This window comes from Lottia gigantea, assembly GCF_000327385.1.
Source record: "Lottia gigantea unplaced genomic scaffold LOTGIsca_22, whole genome shotgun sequence".
NCBI lineage: Eukaryota > Metazoa > Mollusca > Gastropoda > Lottiidae > Lottia > Lottia gigantea.
This window is the reverse complement of record NW_008708555.1, coordinates 1,996,109-2,016,460: the sequence shown is the minus strand read 5'-3', so window position 1 is coordinate 2,016,460 and position 20,352 is coordinate 1,996,109. Positions and strand designations below refer to the sequence as shown.

The window sequence follows — 20,352 nt, the reverse complement described above, 5'->3', positions numbered from 1 at the left end:
ATTTAAATTTTGTAATTTATATCTGGTTATTATTTAAATTTTGTTATTTATATATGGTTATTATCTATATCTGGTTATTACTTAAATTTTGTTATTCATATCTGGTTATTATTTATATTTTGTTATTTATATCTGGTTATTATTTTAATTTTGTTATTTATATCTGGTTATTATTTTAATTTTGTTATTCATATCTGGTTATTATTTATATCTGGTTATTATTTATATCTGTTATTATTTATATCTGGTTATTATTTATATCTGGTTATTATTTATATCTGGTTATTATTTGTATTTTGTTTTTTTCTTTTTTCTTTTGTTATTTATCTTTTGAATCAGTCAAAATGATAGAGGATAATATATATAATAAAAACTGATTCAAAATATACTGCCCTATAATTTCTTCTGTTATAAAAATGAATTTGAAAGAAAAAATGTTTTACTTTATTATGTTTATGTTTAAACAGACAGGCAAAAATATGACATTCTTTTGATTTTCTGGAACTAGAAATCTCTCCTACAGTTTGATCGAATTCTATTTTGTAAGATTGTCAGATGGCATATGTTATTACAGATTGTGGTAGGTAATATATCCGGAGGGGCAATGGGATATGGTCTTTAGGTGAAGTAATGCAATTGGTCGGGTATCAGAATTATTGAGTTTCTTAATATAATGATATCAAAGAAATCAAAATGAAAGCAATTAATTATTGACATTTCATACCCCTACCTCCCACCATTACCTAATGATTCATGCACCAGGCACATCCTTTATAATTCAATATTTATTTTTCTGTTAAGCTCGTGTTGAACATTGTTAATATTTTAAAAACAAAGATGGCTTTGTTCGTAGCTTTGTAAGAAGTGAATTTATTTTTCAAATAAGTCTTGCTTATAAAGCAATCATACAGTTCGATCGGTAGATGTTTATTAAAGTTAAATGTGTAGAATCAATAGAAACCGCTTCTAACAATCTGTGGCTAAACAATTATACAGATTAACCTCAATGGGAACTGGAAAATCGCCTTCAAAAAAGATTTCATTGATTTTAAATGTCAACACAAGCCCAGCTAATTGAAATTAACTTTAATTTAAAACAACAGATTGCACAGGAAAAGCAAGATTATCATTCGGTAGTGATGCAAACCCGGTAAACCGCGCCATATAGTCATATTCAAAACGGAGCCAAAACCCAGTGAGAACGCATTATGTGCACTGAGAACCTCCAAACGCGTATAAATGTGCCAGAAACTCGATGTTAGGACATCACGAGGTTGTCGATATTAAAGGAATACTACCTCTTAAAATAGAGATAAAATCTAAAAGTGTGAAACTTGGTCAATAAAAGTATATCACTTGGATTTACTAGGTGTCATGACTAAAGAATACAATGTAAGACGATATATCGAATAAACTGAATAATCATTAAACACGCTTCTACGTATGTTTCAGATTACTTAGCGTTACGAATCATCACAGTTTTATAAATTTATTGGATTATATTTACATTAGCTATTGTTATGTCAATTTTACTGAAGCAAATTTATGTAGCGTTTTTATCACAATATTTACATTAACTCTCGTTATGTCCATTGGGATGATGCACATTTGTGTGGCTTTTATATCACAAAAAAAGCCATTGCCTCATCACCAAAACATAAGGCGTAGTAATATTGGTCATTGACGCCATTGTATCAAATAGACGGTCTTTAATGTAAAAATCATGTTGGTAGTCCCAAACGTTGAAACGAAAAGAACTAGGCCCTACTTAAATTCATACTAAAGTCTTTATATCAAAATTAGAATGTCTTGAAAACGCAAATATAAGCAATAAACTGTTATCCTATGGCGGTTATAGTCGTATATAAGGACAAAGGTTGGCTGAAAAGTTGAATAAAGGGATTCTGTCGTTTAGTTTTGAAACCAGATAAGTCCAGTAATGGACAAAACTCATTTTTCCAAGTTAAAAATTTCAATTTTTGGTCATCTTAATAGGGTGAATATCTTTAATAGATGACTTCGAATACTGTGAGCGTATGTTACATTGCCTGGCAAGCAGTGTCTCTATTGTATCATATCTCGATGTCATCTCTTTTTATCATTTGTCAGTGTATCGATAAGATGTTAAAATGGAAGTGCTTGTATTTGATATGTTTGTTGCTAGATGTATACAGTAAGTAAATTATTCTCTTATTTGATCATATTAAACAGTCCAATTTGATTATAATACAAATCTTAATCATCGTGTTTTTCTGTCGGTTATAATTCATATTCAATTACAAAATGATAGTTACACACTGAGCACAAACTTTTTCTGATTTTCGAGAAACGTTAACAATAATAATAATAAAATATTTTATTCATTGTCACCATCTTTACAAAAATACATTACACAGATACATAAAAACAGAAAAAATACGATGCCGGGCGGTAACGACTTACGAGACACTATAAAACATTTAAGCTAAGATTCCATATACGCGTCATGCGGATTCGTCATCCGTCATGCGTTAAAAATCGAAATGGTTGGTTTAAGAGGGTATGATTCCATATATGCGGAAGCGGTATCCGTCAAATGGTCTCCGACATGCGTAAAAAAAAAAATCGCCGGGTGTAGCGATTTTGGACGCATCCGGACGTTTTTCCACGCGAAGATCTCGGGACGTGCCGTATTTTGTGGAGATTCCCTGTCTTTTTTATGCACCGAAGTCCGTGCGTCAAAAGAAAGATAACGCATACGTATAACGCACATATGGAATCATATTTGACGCATGACGGATCCGCAAGGGCCATTTATGTCCGCATGACGCGTATATGGAATCTTAACTTAAAAGAATGATAAAAGTTTTGGACAGAGACCTAAAATACAAATAAATATATAGACTTTTACGTTACAAAATGTGTGTTCACTTTAAGAGTTCAATTTTAGGGATGCAGAATTTTTAGATTTTTTGTCATGATTCTTGTTTGAACTTTAAAAACAAGCTTTCTCAGTGGCACCATTAATGATATTCAATGGTTATTGCTGGATATTACGAAACTTTACGGTCGTTATCATGAGAAATGAAACATGTCCGTTTCTTTTATGTTTTGTTTAACTAACAAGTTAGAACAACATTGTAAACATGTAACTACAAACGTTTCATGTTGTTATTACAATATGTCTAGTTGCCACCAGACGTTTCTATTATGAGTCTGTCTGGATTGTAGATGTACACGAATTTGTTTAAGAAAAGAAGAGCAATGAAAGCAGCGTTATTTGATATACATTTACATGGAAAGCAAAATATAACAGAACTATTTACAGAAAGGGGTATATGTGAGGGACCGAATAAGTTTGTTGGTGATTAAAACAAGGAATTCAGAATTGATAGGTTGAAAATAATGAGGGGATGAGGATGTCTATCGTTATGCATTTTCACGATGTCAAAGTATAATCTCCGTTGTTAAACCGAGTGTAAACCTAGTTCGAAACGGAGGCCATACCTTGACATCGTGAGCTATTACATATCAAAACGTTTTGTCGATGATATAAAATTTTGAACAGTTTGAAAAATGTACAAATTCATATCTAAGGATAATGCAGGATCGCCGTTAAGAAGTGTTATTATAGAACGTTACTGAATAGGAAGAAGATTAATAGTATTATTTCGTTGGTTTGTGAAACTACGACAATAGAGAAGAAAGTGTTCAGAATTTTTGAAAGTATGACCGCATGAAGGGTTTTCAGATATATACATTAAGAGATTTGTGAGCATTTAGAAGACTTTTATGGTGTCATAATTTGGTATGGATTATTTGTAGTCCACGGTCGCCAGAGTAAAAATATGTTGGTACGGACGATTTCGATATAAATTTTACAAGTGTGGATTTTAGCTGAGACAGGGATGAACAATTACGTATAGAGTCTGGTAGATTATTCCAGCTTTGTACAGTAGATGGAAGAAAAGATAATTTGTACTGTACTGTATGCCAAGGAATAGTTCGAAAAAGGTGATTACTTCTGATGCGGTATGGGTTTACAGATGAAATTTTGGGTGGTACCAAGATGCTCAGATATTGAGGTGTTAAACCATGAATCATTTTATAAAATAAGATAGCTCATACTAAATACAAGGGCAATAACTTGTACTTAATATTTTTCGATTCTTCTGATTTTCAATAGGGTTCATCCTTGGGTGATTACGAACACTCATTCCAAGTTTTGTCAAAATCCGTCAATAATTTTGTCTTGTAGAGTGTTTACGAGCAATTGTGAACGGACCGACGGACCGACGGACGGACGGACATGGGTGACGGCAATATATACCCTCCATTTCATGTGGGCGTATAAAAATTACTTTGTGGGAAAAGCGACAATCACTTAAACTTGAAAAATCGAATTCTTAATATATGTTTATTTACCATTACACTTTACGTAATCATATAAATAATACAAGCCAAGTCCAGAAAATTTAAACGATTCTCCGTTATTGTAAAAAAAAAATTTCATCAAACAGAGATAATAGTTAGTACCTTTTAATTCAGAACAGGTGTTGGAAATAATTGTCGTTAGAGTAGGCAAGCCTTAGCAGTTAAATCCTTGCCTATTCTCTAATTTGCAGCCACGTTTTTCAAACTATTACTATCTTTATAAGAAGTTTGTAGAATTAGTACATTCGACACAATTTTCGAAAGTTAAATTATTTGCAAAATCAGTTCTAAATGGATTTATGTTTGAATAGATAATTAAAATTATATAATCAGATTTATTAGATTTCTTACTCACTGATTTCAAAACCAGGTGTGAAATGTTCAAACTAACAGTTTTATACATCTTATTTATCAATGTCGCATAACCCTATTAACACCTTAATATAAATATTGTATAAAGCTATCTTTATGTATATAACATAAATCGTTAAAGGTACAGGCGCGCCATTCTTTTTGACCAATAATACTTTAGTCACAGAAACGGGAATTTTTTTTACCTAAGCCAATCAGTAATAGTGTAGACGGCTCATCGTCGAAATTTTAGCCACTTGTGTTCAGAATTATCCGCGTTTGAATGTTGTAATGTCGACTCGTCAATTTAAGATACTCTATATATAGAAAATATATATATAGAAATAGTGAGTAAAATACCTAGTTTGATATATTTTTATGGAATTGTGCGATTTTCTTACATTTCTAGTAATTCTGAAGGCTATTTATTATATTGAAGACTCAAATCAACCTCCCAAAATGGCACATTTGTCCCTTTGAAATACGATACATTATTACATTACTGAGGGATAAATACATTAAAAGTTGTAACTTTAGTCATATATCGTCTGAAAGAGAACCACAAGGACATTAATAATCTGAAAATTACCGACTCCGTAGGGAATGTGTTCAGTTTTGTATCAATTTACATAGTTAAAAAATTGCCTGTGCTAGAAATACATGGAAGGAATGTTTTCATTGAATATATCCCTATCCTCTTGTGTATGATCATCTTCACAATATCTAGCTATTACGAACTGTGTCTAATACCTTGAAATCATTAACCACTTTTCTTGTATCATGGGAATTGTACATGCAGCGGTTTGACTGGACTGTACACTAGAGAATACAGCCTATTACAGCTCTCGACCGAAACATTGTTAACATCAGACTTACTGTGGAAGGCTCTTATTGGCAGTACACCAGCGTACAATCCAATCAAATGCACTGATATATGATAAATGATGTATGTTGTGAATAGTTCATTTTCTCCAACAGTATAACTCTGAATGACAAATTATAGGTTCTTCTTTAAGATTATATTTATATTTGTGTATTCAATAATCATATTCTTGATTCTTAAACTTTTTTTTTTCAGATTGCAGTTTAGTAAATGTGGCGCTTAACAAATCAGCTAACCAAGTTACCACTTATCTAGAAAATGTAGCATCCAGAGCGACTGATGGTATCGATGGATTATTGCCAAGTCAAACCAGTTGTTCGCATACGGCAGGACTCAGTGCCGAACCAACCATATCTTCACCTTGGTGGGAAGTTGATATTCTGCAGGACTACTTCATCTATGCTGTGTCTATAACACATATTGACAGGCGTAATTAATAATATTTTTTTTAAATGTACTCTTCCCAATTCTATAATTGTCTGAGCAAAGCAAAATGTTTTTTGGAATTTGGTCCATAATTTTAATGAGAATTGGAAAAGCAGTACTGAACGTCTAAGAATGTCTAAATTTTGAAGACATAATGTGTGTATTTTTATTAACGCAAAGACATTCCGACAAGGCACAGACGGCTCGACAACATAGAAACAATATAACAATTTATAACGTCCGGTCGTGTCGTATCGTATCCAGTATGTATAGTGTATGCAATTTATATTGTTTCTGTTTCTGTCGTGTCGTAGTGTGTCGGGTTTTATGTATCACCGCCTTAACAGCCATTTATTTAGAGTTGGCTATTACGCGGGTGTATTCCACGCTTTACTGTATCATAGTTTTGTTTTCACACAATAGATATATTCAATGGAAATTATTATTGACCTTAATCTAAAAATCTCTATGATTCCATCTTATCTTGCAGACGGCCCTCAATTGGCTCACGATTTTTCTATTGAGATCTATAAAGATGGGGAGTCTATTTCTGATGCCGAACTTTGTTACTATCATGAGGGTAAAGGAACCAGAGGAAAAACTGTACTGTATAATTGTAAACAGATAATAAAAGGTCGCTATGTTAGAATTATTATCAATGGTCAACCGGGCGTTAAGGAAATGCTAATATTATGTGAGGTGAGTTTATATATATGGTCTTTGGCTGATAATGCCAAATTTCGGGTATCCGAATCATTTTCATGGTATGTTCGCAGGAAGGTTTATTTGTATAGTATAGTGTCCCATTCGTTCCATTTTGCCCTAAATTATTCCCATTTCGCCCATTTCCACATCTCAACTCACCTCTTCTTCAATTCTTAAACCATTAAACCATTTTCCAGATAATGATCGTTTCTTCACTTATTGATATTTTAGGTTCGAGTATTTGGAACACGAATCGTCAGTATCAATTCGTCATACAGTCGATTAGAAGATGCAGAAGTATCTTCCACGCCGGATATGACGTACAATGTACAAGGATATGGTCAATGTGCTATGAAATGTTATGTGTTACCAATGTGTCATATCTTCAGTGTTAAATTGGTGTCTGATTATTATCAATGTAATATATTTACACAGGAAAATACTGAGCTCGCAGCAAACTCTACAGGACGACCCGACACTGCAGTTTTTTTAAACAACAAATAGTACTTTAAAAGGCTGTATCCAGTGGCTCAACTAGATGGGAGTGTCCCTTGGGGTTAAGTCCCCCTCAACAGGAATGTTTTTTAATGCTCTTCTCCTTTTTCTAGGGGTGGAGCTCCAACTCAAATTGCACTAACTTCCAAACGAATTTGTGGGAATTGCTATTGCGGAAGATATACAACTTCCAAATGTGTAGTTAATCCTTCCCTTTGTCACACTAACACATTCTCTAATTTTAACACCTCAATGGCGCGCAGGGGTCGTGGCAAGGCGTGTCATTTCAGTACTTCGCACGAAAATTTGTCCGCATATTTGCGAACTCTATCTCACAAAATTACGCATGACACGACTAAAAAAACTGGCCGCTTTGGTACACATTGACATTGAGACACAATGACTTTAATTTTTTAAACATTTACAAATGCACAATCATCAAGCTAGTTCAAGAAGACTTTTATCATTAGTACGCCGAAGTGCTTTTCATTGCGTTAGCGGAATTCGTGCAAGTGTTTCTAAGCATAAAAGGTAATGTTTATACTCCACTCTCATAAGCAACAGAATCTCTACCCTTACACCGCAGACAGGGTGGGGTAGTATTTATAAGGAGGGGACTGGTTCACCAACCTGACGGTATCTTCTAGAATTTGGTATTCTTGACTTCTGATTTCAGCCCACTAGTCGTTACTAGTGATTCAACTACCATAGGAATGGTTGAACCAAGTTCACGGACCCAACCCCCATAAACAAAATACAAAATTTAAAAAAAATGTACCAAAGTAAATATCTTAAACGGTACATAGCATTAACTTCAGACTGGAAATCATTAACAGATATTAAATTGACTTAAAGTCTCAGAATTTTAATTACTGTTATATTGTGATATTTGAACCTCTCTCATAATTCTTTTACAGAATGGCTATTTGTGCAATTCTTTTTGAATATGTATTTTGTTTTAATATTGTACAAATTGGTGAGACGTAAATGAATAAAAAAAATATGTTAAAAACCCACTTAAGTCAACGGTCACCCACTCATCAAGTTGAGCCACCGGTCGTAACACCTCACATAACGTAGAATAAATTGCACAATACAAATAGAGACGAGTATTTCCCAGTACACTGCATCCGTTAATACCAAGTTCTGACTTATCACCAGGTTTAGCAGTTATAACAGGCCGTTACTGTACTACCTGCTGGCCAAGATAATAGATCTAGGACAAGTATTTAATTTTAATGTTGGTTATTATTGTCTTGCCACAGATCATACCTCAAAACAGCAACTAAATAGAACTCACCTTGAAAACCTTTCGTGTGTTGTACATTTAAGATGGTACGGCATTTTGTTGTCATACTTTAACAACGCGTTGTTGTTTCCCAGGTTGTTTAGAATCCATTATAAATTACATCTTAATGATTGATAGACTTCCTCATGTAAAAAGTGCATTAGCTGCTCCCAATGTTTCGTCAATGATTGTTCCGCATTTCGTTTTGTTGTTTTGATCGTTAGTACTTGGTTTTATATATTTATTATATCTATATGTTAGACTGTGGATCATTCACCATGCTTGTTATGTTTTGTCCTTTGTTGTTGATGACAGTAAATAGATTATCAATGCATCAGTGGGGATAGATTATATAGTTGCCGTCTAATAATTAATAATAGTTTTTCAGGAAAATTATGTCTTGAAAGTAATCAATTAAATTATATCCCTTCGTTCGCTATTTAATCACAGGGTTAATGCATGAATTAATCTGATTGAAGTAACAAATTAACAATTTATAAACCTACATGCCTGGCCTGCCATAATGAATATTTTTGATTGATCAATATCAGTGTAATTACTTTATTCTGTTCATAGATAAAAGACATAAAGCAACACTTCAATCCTCACCACTAAGTTGAAAACACAGATAAGTTAAGTAAATAAAAGGGCTTCTGATGCCTCTATGCATTCACTTCATATTCTGTTTTAAGAAAATACTTTTAGACGTAGATCCAATACCCAATTAGGTATGGCTACAGGCCCTTGTAAATCAAGCCCAAAACCTAACGTCGGCGCTTAAAACAACGAATCCTTGTCATAGAAGTATATTAAAGTTTGCCCTATCCAACCAAAGGGAAGTAACTGTAATTAATTTCTCACATGTTTTATGTCAATGTTATTTCAAGATTTATTTGCATTTGCTCAGGATACGAAAATAAGATGTTAAAGTAAATCTGAAACGATAAAAATCTCCGAAAAATATTTCATTTACCGTTCAGTCGTACAGTTTTATGGGAAGTTTTCGATTTTGACAGAATGTAACCATTTATGGAAGCTTGATAGTACCTGAAAGTAACAAAGCGACGGGTTTTTTTATTACCAATCTTACTTCAGTCACAGAAACGGTTCTTGGTTAAGGTAATCTAATCCGTAATAGAGTTCAAAGGTCACCGTCAAAGTTTTAGCCTTCAAATACAGAAAAGACAGATATAATAAGAGTGAGTACTAGTTTGAAGTATTTTTTTCTAACATTTTTAGTAGTTCTGAAGAGTTACATATATTCACGACTCAAATCCCCCCCACCCCCAACATGGCTCACCTGTACAGCCCTTTAACAAAACAATCGTCAATTGAAGTACACGCTCAAATATTTGTAAGGTTTCTATTCTCAACCTCTGTGGTTGTCGACCCCGACCAATCTCCAATAGTATTATTTATTATGATAAAGTACTAGTCATCAATGAAATATCATGACATGTACAATTTAGGATGTCTAATTACTTTGTGAACATTGAAATACATGGTATATAATGACCCGCATTCCCCACCGGGAATATCTCACTATCTGTTTGACCGGCAATGAGAAAAGGAAATGAATCTTGATAATAAAACAATCGAACCTTACATGAAACATGAAAACATTGTCCAAATCGATTGTTTACATCAAAAACTACGTATGAATATGTGGGTATACATAATATATTTTAAGAAGAGTTTTTGCTGAAAATAATGATATTAAGTGTAACTGATTACAGTAAATGAAATGAAATGACATGAGAAAGGGTTTAAATCTGTGGGGTGCAGGATCAAAACTGAAATTGAGACTAATACCCCCCTTGTTAACTCCTGTGATGTCGAATAGTGAAAATTCAATTGTTCTATTATAATTCAACCAACTGTACGATTTGTAGCAATGGTATGTAGGTATTATGCCCAAGACAAAAGATGAAAACATAAGAAAGTTTCTTGTGTCACCAACCGGATGTCTAAGTGACCGTATCTTGATGTGATCCATTATAAAACCTATTTTGATGCAGGATGGTTTTGATCAGTTATCCTGCTAATTGGCCTTTCTGTGTTGCCCTAAAAACGTAACAACAATGATTTTCATCAAAATAGCAATAAATATTTGATAGTGTTTCATAACAGCGTTATCAAAAGCAATTAATAAAGTCGTTATCGGGATACAAACATTTAATAATAGCTTTAAATGATACACATAATCTGATTAATTATTCATTCGGTGTTTATTTTGTGTTAATTTTTTACTACCGGTTATATTGAATTATAACCTACAAAAATCATTTATTCTTGAATTGGTTATTATTTCATATGTACGGATATGTACGGATTTCTGTATGATTTAATTACTGATTTTTCACTTTTGTTTGCTGAATTGAGATTTAATTCTACTAATTAAAAACATTTAGTAGAATTAAATCATAATTCAGCAAACAAAAATAGAAAATAACTAGAATTAATTGTAAGTAAAAAAAAATTAAACATGGCCTAAACAACCCACCGTACATATGAAATTTCAAAAATAAGTTGCCGGATGTAATATTTCCCAGCCTTGTCTAGTCAAATATTTAATCTGCAACGAATTTCAAAAAGTCTTTATGCCATTTTCTATCATACAACTACAGTAAAAACAAACATTACGATCTTCGCATACACCGTTTCATTTCTAGGTCAGCCTCTTTGCATCTTCCGCCAACCGTCCTTGAATGTAACGAATGTAAAATGACAGGGAGGGTCGGAATTGTCTGAAATTTGCTGTTAATATTCAGGACACATATAAGTACCTCTCTGCCAATTTTCAAATCGATAGCTCTACGTGAAAGGGAGGGGGCGAAACAGCAACAGTGCCCATGTGACAACTGATTTTGAAATTTTTTTGCTAAGCTAATCGGTAAAAGTGTTCACACCTTACAGTAGAAATTTAATCTTTCCAATCCATGCGCGTTCAGAAATATACGCGTTCAAAAGGAGATTCTATCATATATAAAAAAAAAACACATATAGGAGAAGAAAGTAAAATTCCTAGTTTGAGATATTTTTTGAAGGAATTAAAATTCTCAAAGTTGACTTTTGCTTTACACAACACGTTTGTTTCTAACAAATTATGTCCAGACCTGATACCTTGATCAGCAGGCTTGCGTATAAGTTTTGTCGGTGTTGGCGTATATTACTTTGCTTGGGGAATTATATCTTGTTTGGTAAGCTATAAGCTGCCTTTAATACACTCAAAATATCATTGACTTTCCCTAATCCATAAATCGAGTGAAAATCATTATCATGGTATATATTGATCATGGCTTTCTGTTGGATATTGATAGTACCCGAAGGTTCACATGTCATAGATCACAATAATGTGACGGATAACATATGGGATTTTGAATTATTGACAATTGCCATACCTTGCCATGTGTGTTTTATTTCTGATATAGTGCATCGTAATTCTTTTTCAATAGTGTGCTTTGATTCCTTTTGATTTATTTTCGTGAATCGAATCTCAAGTTGAATGCTTGATGTTTACATCCTCTCGATTGGCTGTGTTTCTCGGGTCGTTTCACGAACCCACAAATTGGCTTACTAGCTTGATCTTGGAATTGTTGACAGTGCCAGTACCAATCAGTTATTGATGTTTGATGTATTATAGACTTTACACTGTTAGTGAAAACTAAAATGAACGTGTATTTTATAATTGTGTGTTACATGTATATAATTCAACTTGGATTAACCTCTGTAATGGGTATGTTATAATTTATTATCAATGCACATTTTTATACTAAAAAATGTATTGGAGCTCATTTTGAGATATAATGCTACAGATAAATGATTTATTATCAGTGTCCCATTTTCTAATGAAAATGATTTTAAAAAGGGTGTATTTGTGCGCATGGAGCAATTATTTTCTGCTCTCGACATAATTTTTAGATCTTCGTCTCTTGATATTGTTGTTTTCTTTCTTTCTTTCCATATTATTCTCAGTAGTTTTTCTACCAAATGAAATGAAAGATAATGATACTGTTAATGGTACCGAGTTACAGCTCAGTTTGTCTTCAGAGACAGTAGAGTTAAAATCCAACAGAAGTGCTTTAGTTGTACATATTCACTGGTTTTTTATCAGTTCGTCTTCATACTACCCAACCATACGATTCAGTAGGTTTCCTTGTTTACATTCCTTCTGTTTTCGCTTGAAAGACCTCTGATTTTTCTATTAATAGCTAATATTGAACAATAAACCTGGACCCCATGAACAGCAAGCTTTGTAAATTGGAATTCAAAAAATCATAAAAAGACAAACCTGCAGTTGTGGCGAATTGCATGGCATAGACCATCTACCTTAATAGTCTAACCAGGTGCAGAACAGACGAACTTACTACTTATTTCATTTGGATTTGTCTTCCATCATGAATGAACCAGGACCACAATTAGCCTGATTCCATGACCATCGTCTCGATCTTGATGACTTTTGGTCTAACAAACGTTTGGGATTGCATGTTTGATCAGTGTTAGACTGCGACGAGAGTAGCAAAGATTTATATACCACAAATTAAGGGATAAATAAATAATTAAATCCTTACAAATATAACGGATATCCCATTAAACATATTGTTATACCATTTAGGTGGTGTGTAATATTTAGCTGTTTGCTTGCATTACGACCGAAATTGTCATTACAAAATGGGAACGAAATGTGATTAATATTCTGTACAAATAATCTTGTAGTATCCAGTCATCTCCACCATTTACAAGCAAACAGTATTAATCTGGTGTATGGTACAGCCTGTTACAATCCTATACTATACTCAATATTTTACAACAGACATCTTCAGTTTTATTGTTACCATCGAACATCACAAATAACCACAACCAAATCACCAACACCGGAAATACAATATGGATTATTTCCCTTAGTGGACGATGACGTCATCACGACACTCTGGTCTGTAATGAGGAATCTGAATTGGAAAAACATCATCATATTTTACGACACGGAATGTGGTAAGAGTTGGGGAGTACATGTGGTTAAAATTTAGAAAGTGCATTTGTTTACGTCATTTCCCCAAAATATTAAAGGCACATGCAAATGGGCGCGGTAATATCCGATGGAACATATGGTGCAGAGTACTTGATATAGTAGAACATACATGAAGCGTATATAATATCGCAGCGGAAACCATCCACCATCGTCAGTTCGCACCTTTTCAATCAATGTATAGGTATATGGTTGTCTTGATACCTGATTTTAATTAAACACCTTCATCTTGGTCCTTTGTCTAACCAACCTTTTATTTCTATTTCAGAACATATTGCCTCAAAGTTCATCCAGAAAATATCATCAAATAGCCTGACGTCAGTGTCCTATAACATAGATAAAATCACCAATATCACAAAGGTGTTATCATTAACTGCACCGTATGATAATGTATTACACGATTCCAGAAAGTTTATATCCCTCGCCTCCACCTCTAATACTCTCCGTGTCTTGAGACAGGTACGTACAGAGATCGCTCGTCCAAGTAGAGTAGATCAGAACAGGTAAAATAACCTAACGAAACTAGTTATGAAGAGATGACAAGGTTATAACGTCTGATTTGGTATAGCTTTTGAAATCAGTTCTGGTCAGATTGCAAGAATGTTCAGCGTCAGAGGGAATTCGGAAGTTGCCAATTTAAGGGCCCGATACACGTTCAAAGTCAAGAGAGTTTTTTTTAATCCCCTTAAAGTAAGATTCGCCTATTTGATATATCATAAAAATTGTATCAAAAAGTGGAGACTGCAGATGTTTGTCCCTGTAAAGTTTCATGTCATTATAAATATATCCTATGTTGACCGTAACTCACTAATGAAAAGATAAACCAGTGCCTTCTAAGCACCAGATCCTTGTTGTAAAGAGGATTACGTTTTTTGTTTTCACGTAATCCCTGTGTTCTCTTTATTTTCATTAAATATAATGAATTTTCTGTCATCCGTCTTTTATGAAAAATGTATTGTTTCATTATGGCTAATTCCAATATAAACCGAGATTACACACACATATACATGTATATATATATGTAATTATTATCTTTTAGATTTTTTTCACGTTTCCAAACATTGACAGTCTATTCCCATTCACGTTTTACGATATGCAAAAGGAGAGGATGCAAAATAGCTCAGAATACTGGAAGATCTGTGATAAACAGTTCAAGTTATTTTCTGTTTTCTTGCTTTGTCACATTTATGTTTTAAAGGAATAGAGTTTTGTTATTGACCTTTGGGTGATATAAAATTACATCTGATTCGTTATTTCCGTTTTCAGGCGGACATATTTGATGATCTGAATGAAAGAAGAACAGCGATCCGTCAGATGTCGCGATGGTTAGTTCTGAACCCTTTCGAGAGCATGGTATCTTTAAACTATGATGGTATAGACCTGGATAATGTGGCTTTTATAGAACCACCCAGACGTACACAGTTTATGAACGATTTTAATGACTTGAACAAGGTAGGTCAAATCCTGTAAGCTTCGCAATGTGCAGGATAGCGTAAGATTCCTAAGTCGGAGTTATTCTCAACATCATACTGCCCCATTTTATCGTAATTAAAGTGTTATTTTTGCATTCATATTTAACGATATTCTGGTAGGTATAATTGGTAGATATAAAAGTAAGCAAATACTCATTAAAGGTAAAATACAGTCCAGATCATATAAATAAATCAATAACCAATAGACAAGCAATATTATTCACACGGCTAGTCAGCGAACAAACATCACAATATATAATAGTAATAATAATTCATTGTGCATTTCTTAATGTCTCTCATTACATCATTCTGTAGAGTTCTGTTTACCGATAATATTCATGTCAGAAAATACATTTAGTTAAAGTACAAAAGAAAAACACCACCATGTGCGTCTATATAGTACTGTTGGATTTCTCCATATACTTTTTATCTTTCAAACGTAGATATTTCTGAATACAGATGAATTTGAAGGCTCAAATGTTGACGGTCAGATATAGCTTATAGCTAATATATTTCCATTTCTGAGACCAAGGCACGATTGGTCAAACGCATGGCGAATCTGTCCCTTAAAACAATTGGGCTATAGGATGTCGAATAACAGTATTCCAATTTCGTTCTCTAGCACTGATGGACAAGAATAGGGCGGAATGGTTCTCTTAATTTTATCTTCACCGTTGAAATATTTATCATCATACAAAATCATTATATAGATGACCAATGTGAATTATTAATTATAACAATATCAGATTGGTCAATTATTCATCTTAATGGACGTCATTAACAGAAATCAATCATATGATAATTAAAAGAATGGTGGTGTAGCAAAACTTTTTATATAAACCAAAACACAACGTGAAATACTCGCCAAAATGCATTTATCATATACTATATCAACTTACCATAGTTGTAAGTCAAATCAAAATTAGACCAAACTTTCATTTTTTATTATCTACACTTTTTATATAGCCACTTCAGCAAGGGTCCAAGGACAGCCAATCAAATTCCTGTCCTCTCCAAAGCTCGGATTTTGACGCAAAAAAAAGATGGATTCTGAATCTTAGAAGCAATAGACACTGAGTGCACCTTTTGTTCGCGTAGACTTTATTCTGACCCCGGACATTGTAAAAACAACACGTGTTCTGCGTTCATAAATGAAGACAACAACCATAACAGTTGAAATGCAACTTCAACAGATCAGGATATTTTTTTTTTAAACTGTGCTGAATTTTCAATATTAATGATCAAAAGAATCCGAAATTTTCGTTTTTTCAGAATTTCAAATCTGATTTAAATTGGACATTTGCTAATTTTCCAAAACCAGGTGAAAACCAAACACTCAGTTCCGATGATTTATCCAGATTGATCAAAGAAGAATTTATATCGGTAAGTTGTATAAGTTTCTATGGGACAAAAGGTTTTAGAGGTGATACGAATCTGCGACACCTATCTGCGACACCTATCTCATCATCAAGCAGATAACAATTCAACCTAGACATTCCACTGCCCTTTTTGAACCTTTTGAGCAAAGACCTTATTTCCACTTTCTTTTTATGTAATAGAAATAATGCTAGCAATATACATCGAGCAGAAAAATAATAAGAAAACGATCTTGTAGAATATACAGGTACTGTATCATCATAGCGCCAGGATGTCCTGGGGTCTTTACTTCTAACACTGTTTTTAGGACATCCTAGCGCTAATATCATTTCGAGAATACGGGACCAGGGGTTTTGTTTTCCAATTCATGTAAATTGAAAGTAAACAACTACCAAACAAAAATATCCGATTCTTTTAATCCTATTCAGAGTTTATAGCTTATATTACAATAGTCATTCTAATTTATTCTAACTTAGAAATATCTATAAAGATGACTTTCCGGATTCAAAATACAGAATTCATTGACCAAGACTTTGGAAACGAATCGATAAAAAGCGTTTTAGCTTTGTCCATGGTGTTAATGCTACGTTTATCATCATAAAATGTCATTTCCAGGCACTAGACGCATCGGCAAAAAGTTGGAAAGCCAGATTATACACATTACTATGGAAACCAGGGGGCAGATCAATCGGAATTGTGGGTCATGTAACCAACACATATGACGTCATACACGCGGCTGATTTATTTCCAAATACTAAATATGGTTTTAATAACAGAACGTTTACTATCGCTTTCAACACGGTAATATTTCCTTTTACAATCATTGTCTAAACAGTATTGAGCATCATAATATGTTTAGATTTTATTTGTCTCGAGTGTTTAACATGTGTTTCTACTACGCATGTTAGAACGAAACACTCTATTTAATTTTACTGCACATATTAAAATTTTGGAAAGCTTAAGAATCTTCCATCCATTTACAACTTGATTTTTATTACATTTTAGTGGTTTCCATATATTATTAAGCGCGAGGTAAAGGATGTACCAGTGTATAGTGGATTTTGTATGGATCTACTTCAAGAACTTGCTTCGTCCATGAATTTTAGGTAAGGTCACAAACATGTTCACCCTCTCAAATAAGAATAACTTCATGGTAAATGAATAAAAACTATAAACTATAAGGTAAATGAATACAATCTACGAAGCACAATATATCTCCAAACCTAGCGTAGATTTGAGGTGTCCTGCAGTATTTTGATGGTGTACGTATCGTTTCAAATAATATCTCCTAAGTCCTAGGTATAATATTTGTTCCTTTATTCCAGCTTTATAATTGTAATGCCCGAGGATGGTCAATGGGGCGTGGTAGAAAACGGAAGTTGGACAGGACTGGTAGGACAAATAGTTAGAAGGGTAAGCTAATCTCAGTGTTAAATATTGTCATAGAATATAAATTTGCCATCTTCAGAGCACAGTTAGTTACCACAGTAACATGGCATTCCTGCAGGGGTTGCACTTCTCCACAAGTGAGACCTATCACAATATTCAATACAAGGACCGTAAAGTAAAGGTTTTATCTTGGTGGGTGTTGCGTGCTGGACAGAAAGCGCCTTATCTTTCCAGCGACTCTCGAATTACCACCCATTTTCTTTTGATAAATAATTCAGGATATGTATGGAACTCTATCAATGCGTATTTCATTTATTTTGTCGGCTTTTGGACTTGGGTTTAATTTTGAAATCGGTATATGTATAGTATATATTGATTTCTCCCCACAATTAACGAGGACTCAAAGCTTAAAAATCCTTTCCGAAGGAGGCACCCGCCTGAATCATGCATGTCGTTGAATGTCTCTTTCCAGGAAGTAGATCTAACTGTAGCACCGTTGGTAATCTCTTCAGAACGTTTAAAAGTTATGGATTTCAGTTTTCCTTTTTTCCACGACTATTCCACAGTCTTATACAAACTGCCGGATCCTAATCTATATAAATGGAGAAAGCTGATCGATCCAATGAAAGGAGAAGTATTTATGTGTATCCTGATCTCGTTTATGATAGTCACCATAACCCTGTATGTGATGGAGAAACATAATCCCTTCTACCAGAAATTCCGTATACATTCTTTCCAAGAATATGTCATATATGTTTTTGGAGCTATGCTAACACAGGGTATGAGATGTTTTATTTTCGTTTCGTTTCCAGTTTCCAAAATTGAATAGCCGGTCACAATTAATTTGGTGGTATAGAGACCTGCGGCTACTCTGCTGATTCAGAAGAGCTTCATCTTCACTTGTTAAACTATTACATACTGCGTCTAATACCTTGACTTCAATGGATATTTTCCTATATAACAAAATGTATTGATCTGATTGGTTTGTCGCTAGCACATACAGTCAATCTGAGCCCTTGGCTAGTGGTTTACAGACGTTCTGTTGAGTGCTCTGACTTGCTGTATTCGGTGGAGTATAGTCCTATCAAATCACTGCATTTACATTAGATGAAAGATATTAAATTGTTCCTCTTGTTAAATAAGGATGTCTCCATAGTTTCTTCCATATCTAAATCATAAATGTTGTCGGGGAGTGGACTTCAACTTACAGGTTTGCTATTTGTATGGGTATATGTCGACTTTTCTCCATGTGATAGAACAATTGTTTTAAATTTTAGGAGGACCTAATCAACCTCGATCATCCAGTGGAAGACTTCTAATCGCCTGTTGGTGGTTATTTTCAATAGTAGTGGTAGCTATATATAGTGGTAATCTAATAGCGTTCTTAACAGTTACCAAAGATCAGCCACCATTTGAAACTCTAGCAGAACTTAGCCAACAAGACACATATAAATGGGGCACAATAGGGGGTACGATCTGGACCACCTTTCTTAAGGTAACGTTTAACAGACAATGCGCTTCAGAACAGATTACGGTTTTGCAAACAAAATATATTTGGCATTTGTGAGTAACGTTAAATTCGACCAGAAGCAAACTGGTCCCAATGTATTATCAGGTGTTTCAGTATTGTGGGCACTTTGTGTGAATTATGTTAATCATTGACTCAGTCAATTGTAACTTTTTGCGTACTGTATTTTGTTTCTTGTCTTCAATTTTCACGTAATAGTAAATCTCAAATGAATTCTTTAAACTAGTAAAATTGTCTATATGTCATTGCAAACATGTTTTAATTTCAGACAGCCAACACTCCCGACACGAAGGCATTATGGGCCGGTGTAGTCAAGTTTAACAAGACGGATCCAGTTGTGTTAAGTATTGACGTTGACACACATCTAAAGAAAGTAGCCAATGGAAACTATGCTTTCTTAGCTGACAAGGCGATGCTAGAAATCAAGATGGCGACTGAGTGTGATTGGGTGTTCTTAAAAGAACTGTTTTATCCTCTACAATACGCTGTAGGATTACCAATGAAATCACCCTACAATAAATTATTTTATGATGAGTAAGTACCGTATTTACCTCCTAGTTAGAGATCATGTTTAACTCATACTTACAGCACTCGTATTGTTATTCTGCGAGTGGACCTGCAAAATATACATATTATGCGAATATTGTCAGATTCATCGTTAAAGAAACCTTCAACCTCTTCTGTGTGACAGCATTCACGTGTGTCTGAATATTTCTCTGAAGTTGTATCATTTTCATAAAAATCGTTCACATAGCACGTCTATTTTTCAGAATGTTACGAATTTATGAGACAGGATTGTTACAAATTTGGAAAAAAAGATGGTGGCCGAAAAAGGGCACTTGTAAAGGTTCTTTAGTGACCGAGGCCAAGAGAATTGAATTGGTGGATCTTCAAAGTGCCTTTTATGTGATTGCTATTGGAATTGTGCTGGCATCATTTATTATTGTCAGTGAATGTTTTTATTTTAAACGAAGTTTCAGTATTCAATACCAGACATAA

The 20,352-nt window shown here is 33.9% G+C and overlaps 2 protein-coding genes across 2 annotated transcripts; both read left to right on the top strand.

The window, feature by feature from the left end:
• Positions 1-6,227: 6,227 nt before the first annotated feature.
• LOTGIDRAFT_159906 (hypothetical protein) lies at positions 6,228-7,282 on the top strand (the record flags this gene model as incomplete). Its single annotated transcript, XM_009054598.1, has 3 exons — positions 6,228-6,336; positions 6,564-6,772; positions 7,010-7,282. The coding sequence occupies 3 exons, from the start codon at positions 6,228-6,230 to the stop codon at positions 7,280-7,282; spliced, it is 591 nt and encodes a 196-aa protein (XP_009052846.1).
• Positions 7,283-17,486: 10,204 nt separating this feature from the next.
• LOTGIDRAFT_115937 (hypothetical protein) lies at positions 17,487-20,352 on the top strand (the record flags this gene model as incomplete). The annotated part of the gene is made up of 6 exons (XM_009054597.1): positions 17,487-17,542; positions 17,762-17,849; positions 18,298-18,604; positions 19,103-19,320; positions 19,622-19,887; positions 20,124-20,352. Coding segments are annotated over 6 exons (1,164 nt in total), but the record flags the coding sequence as incomplete, so codon positions are not given.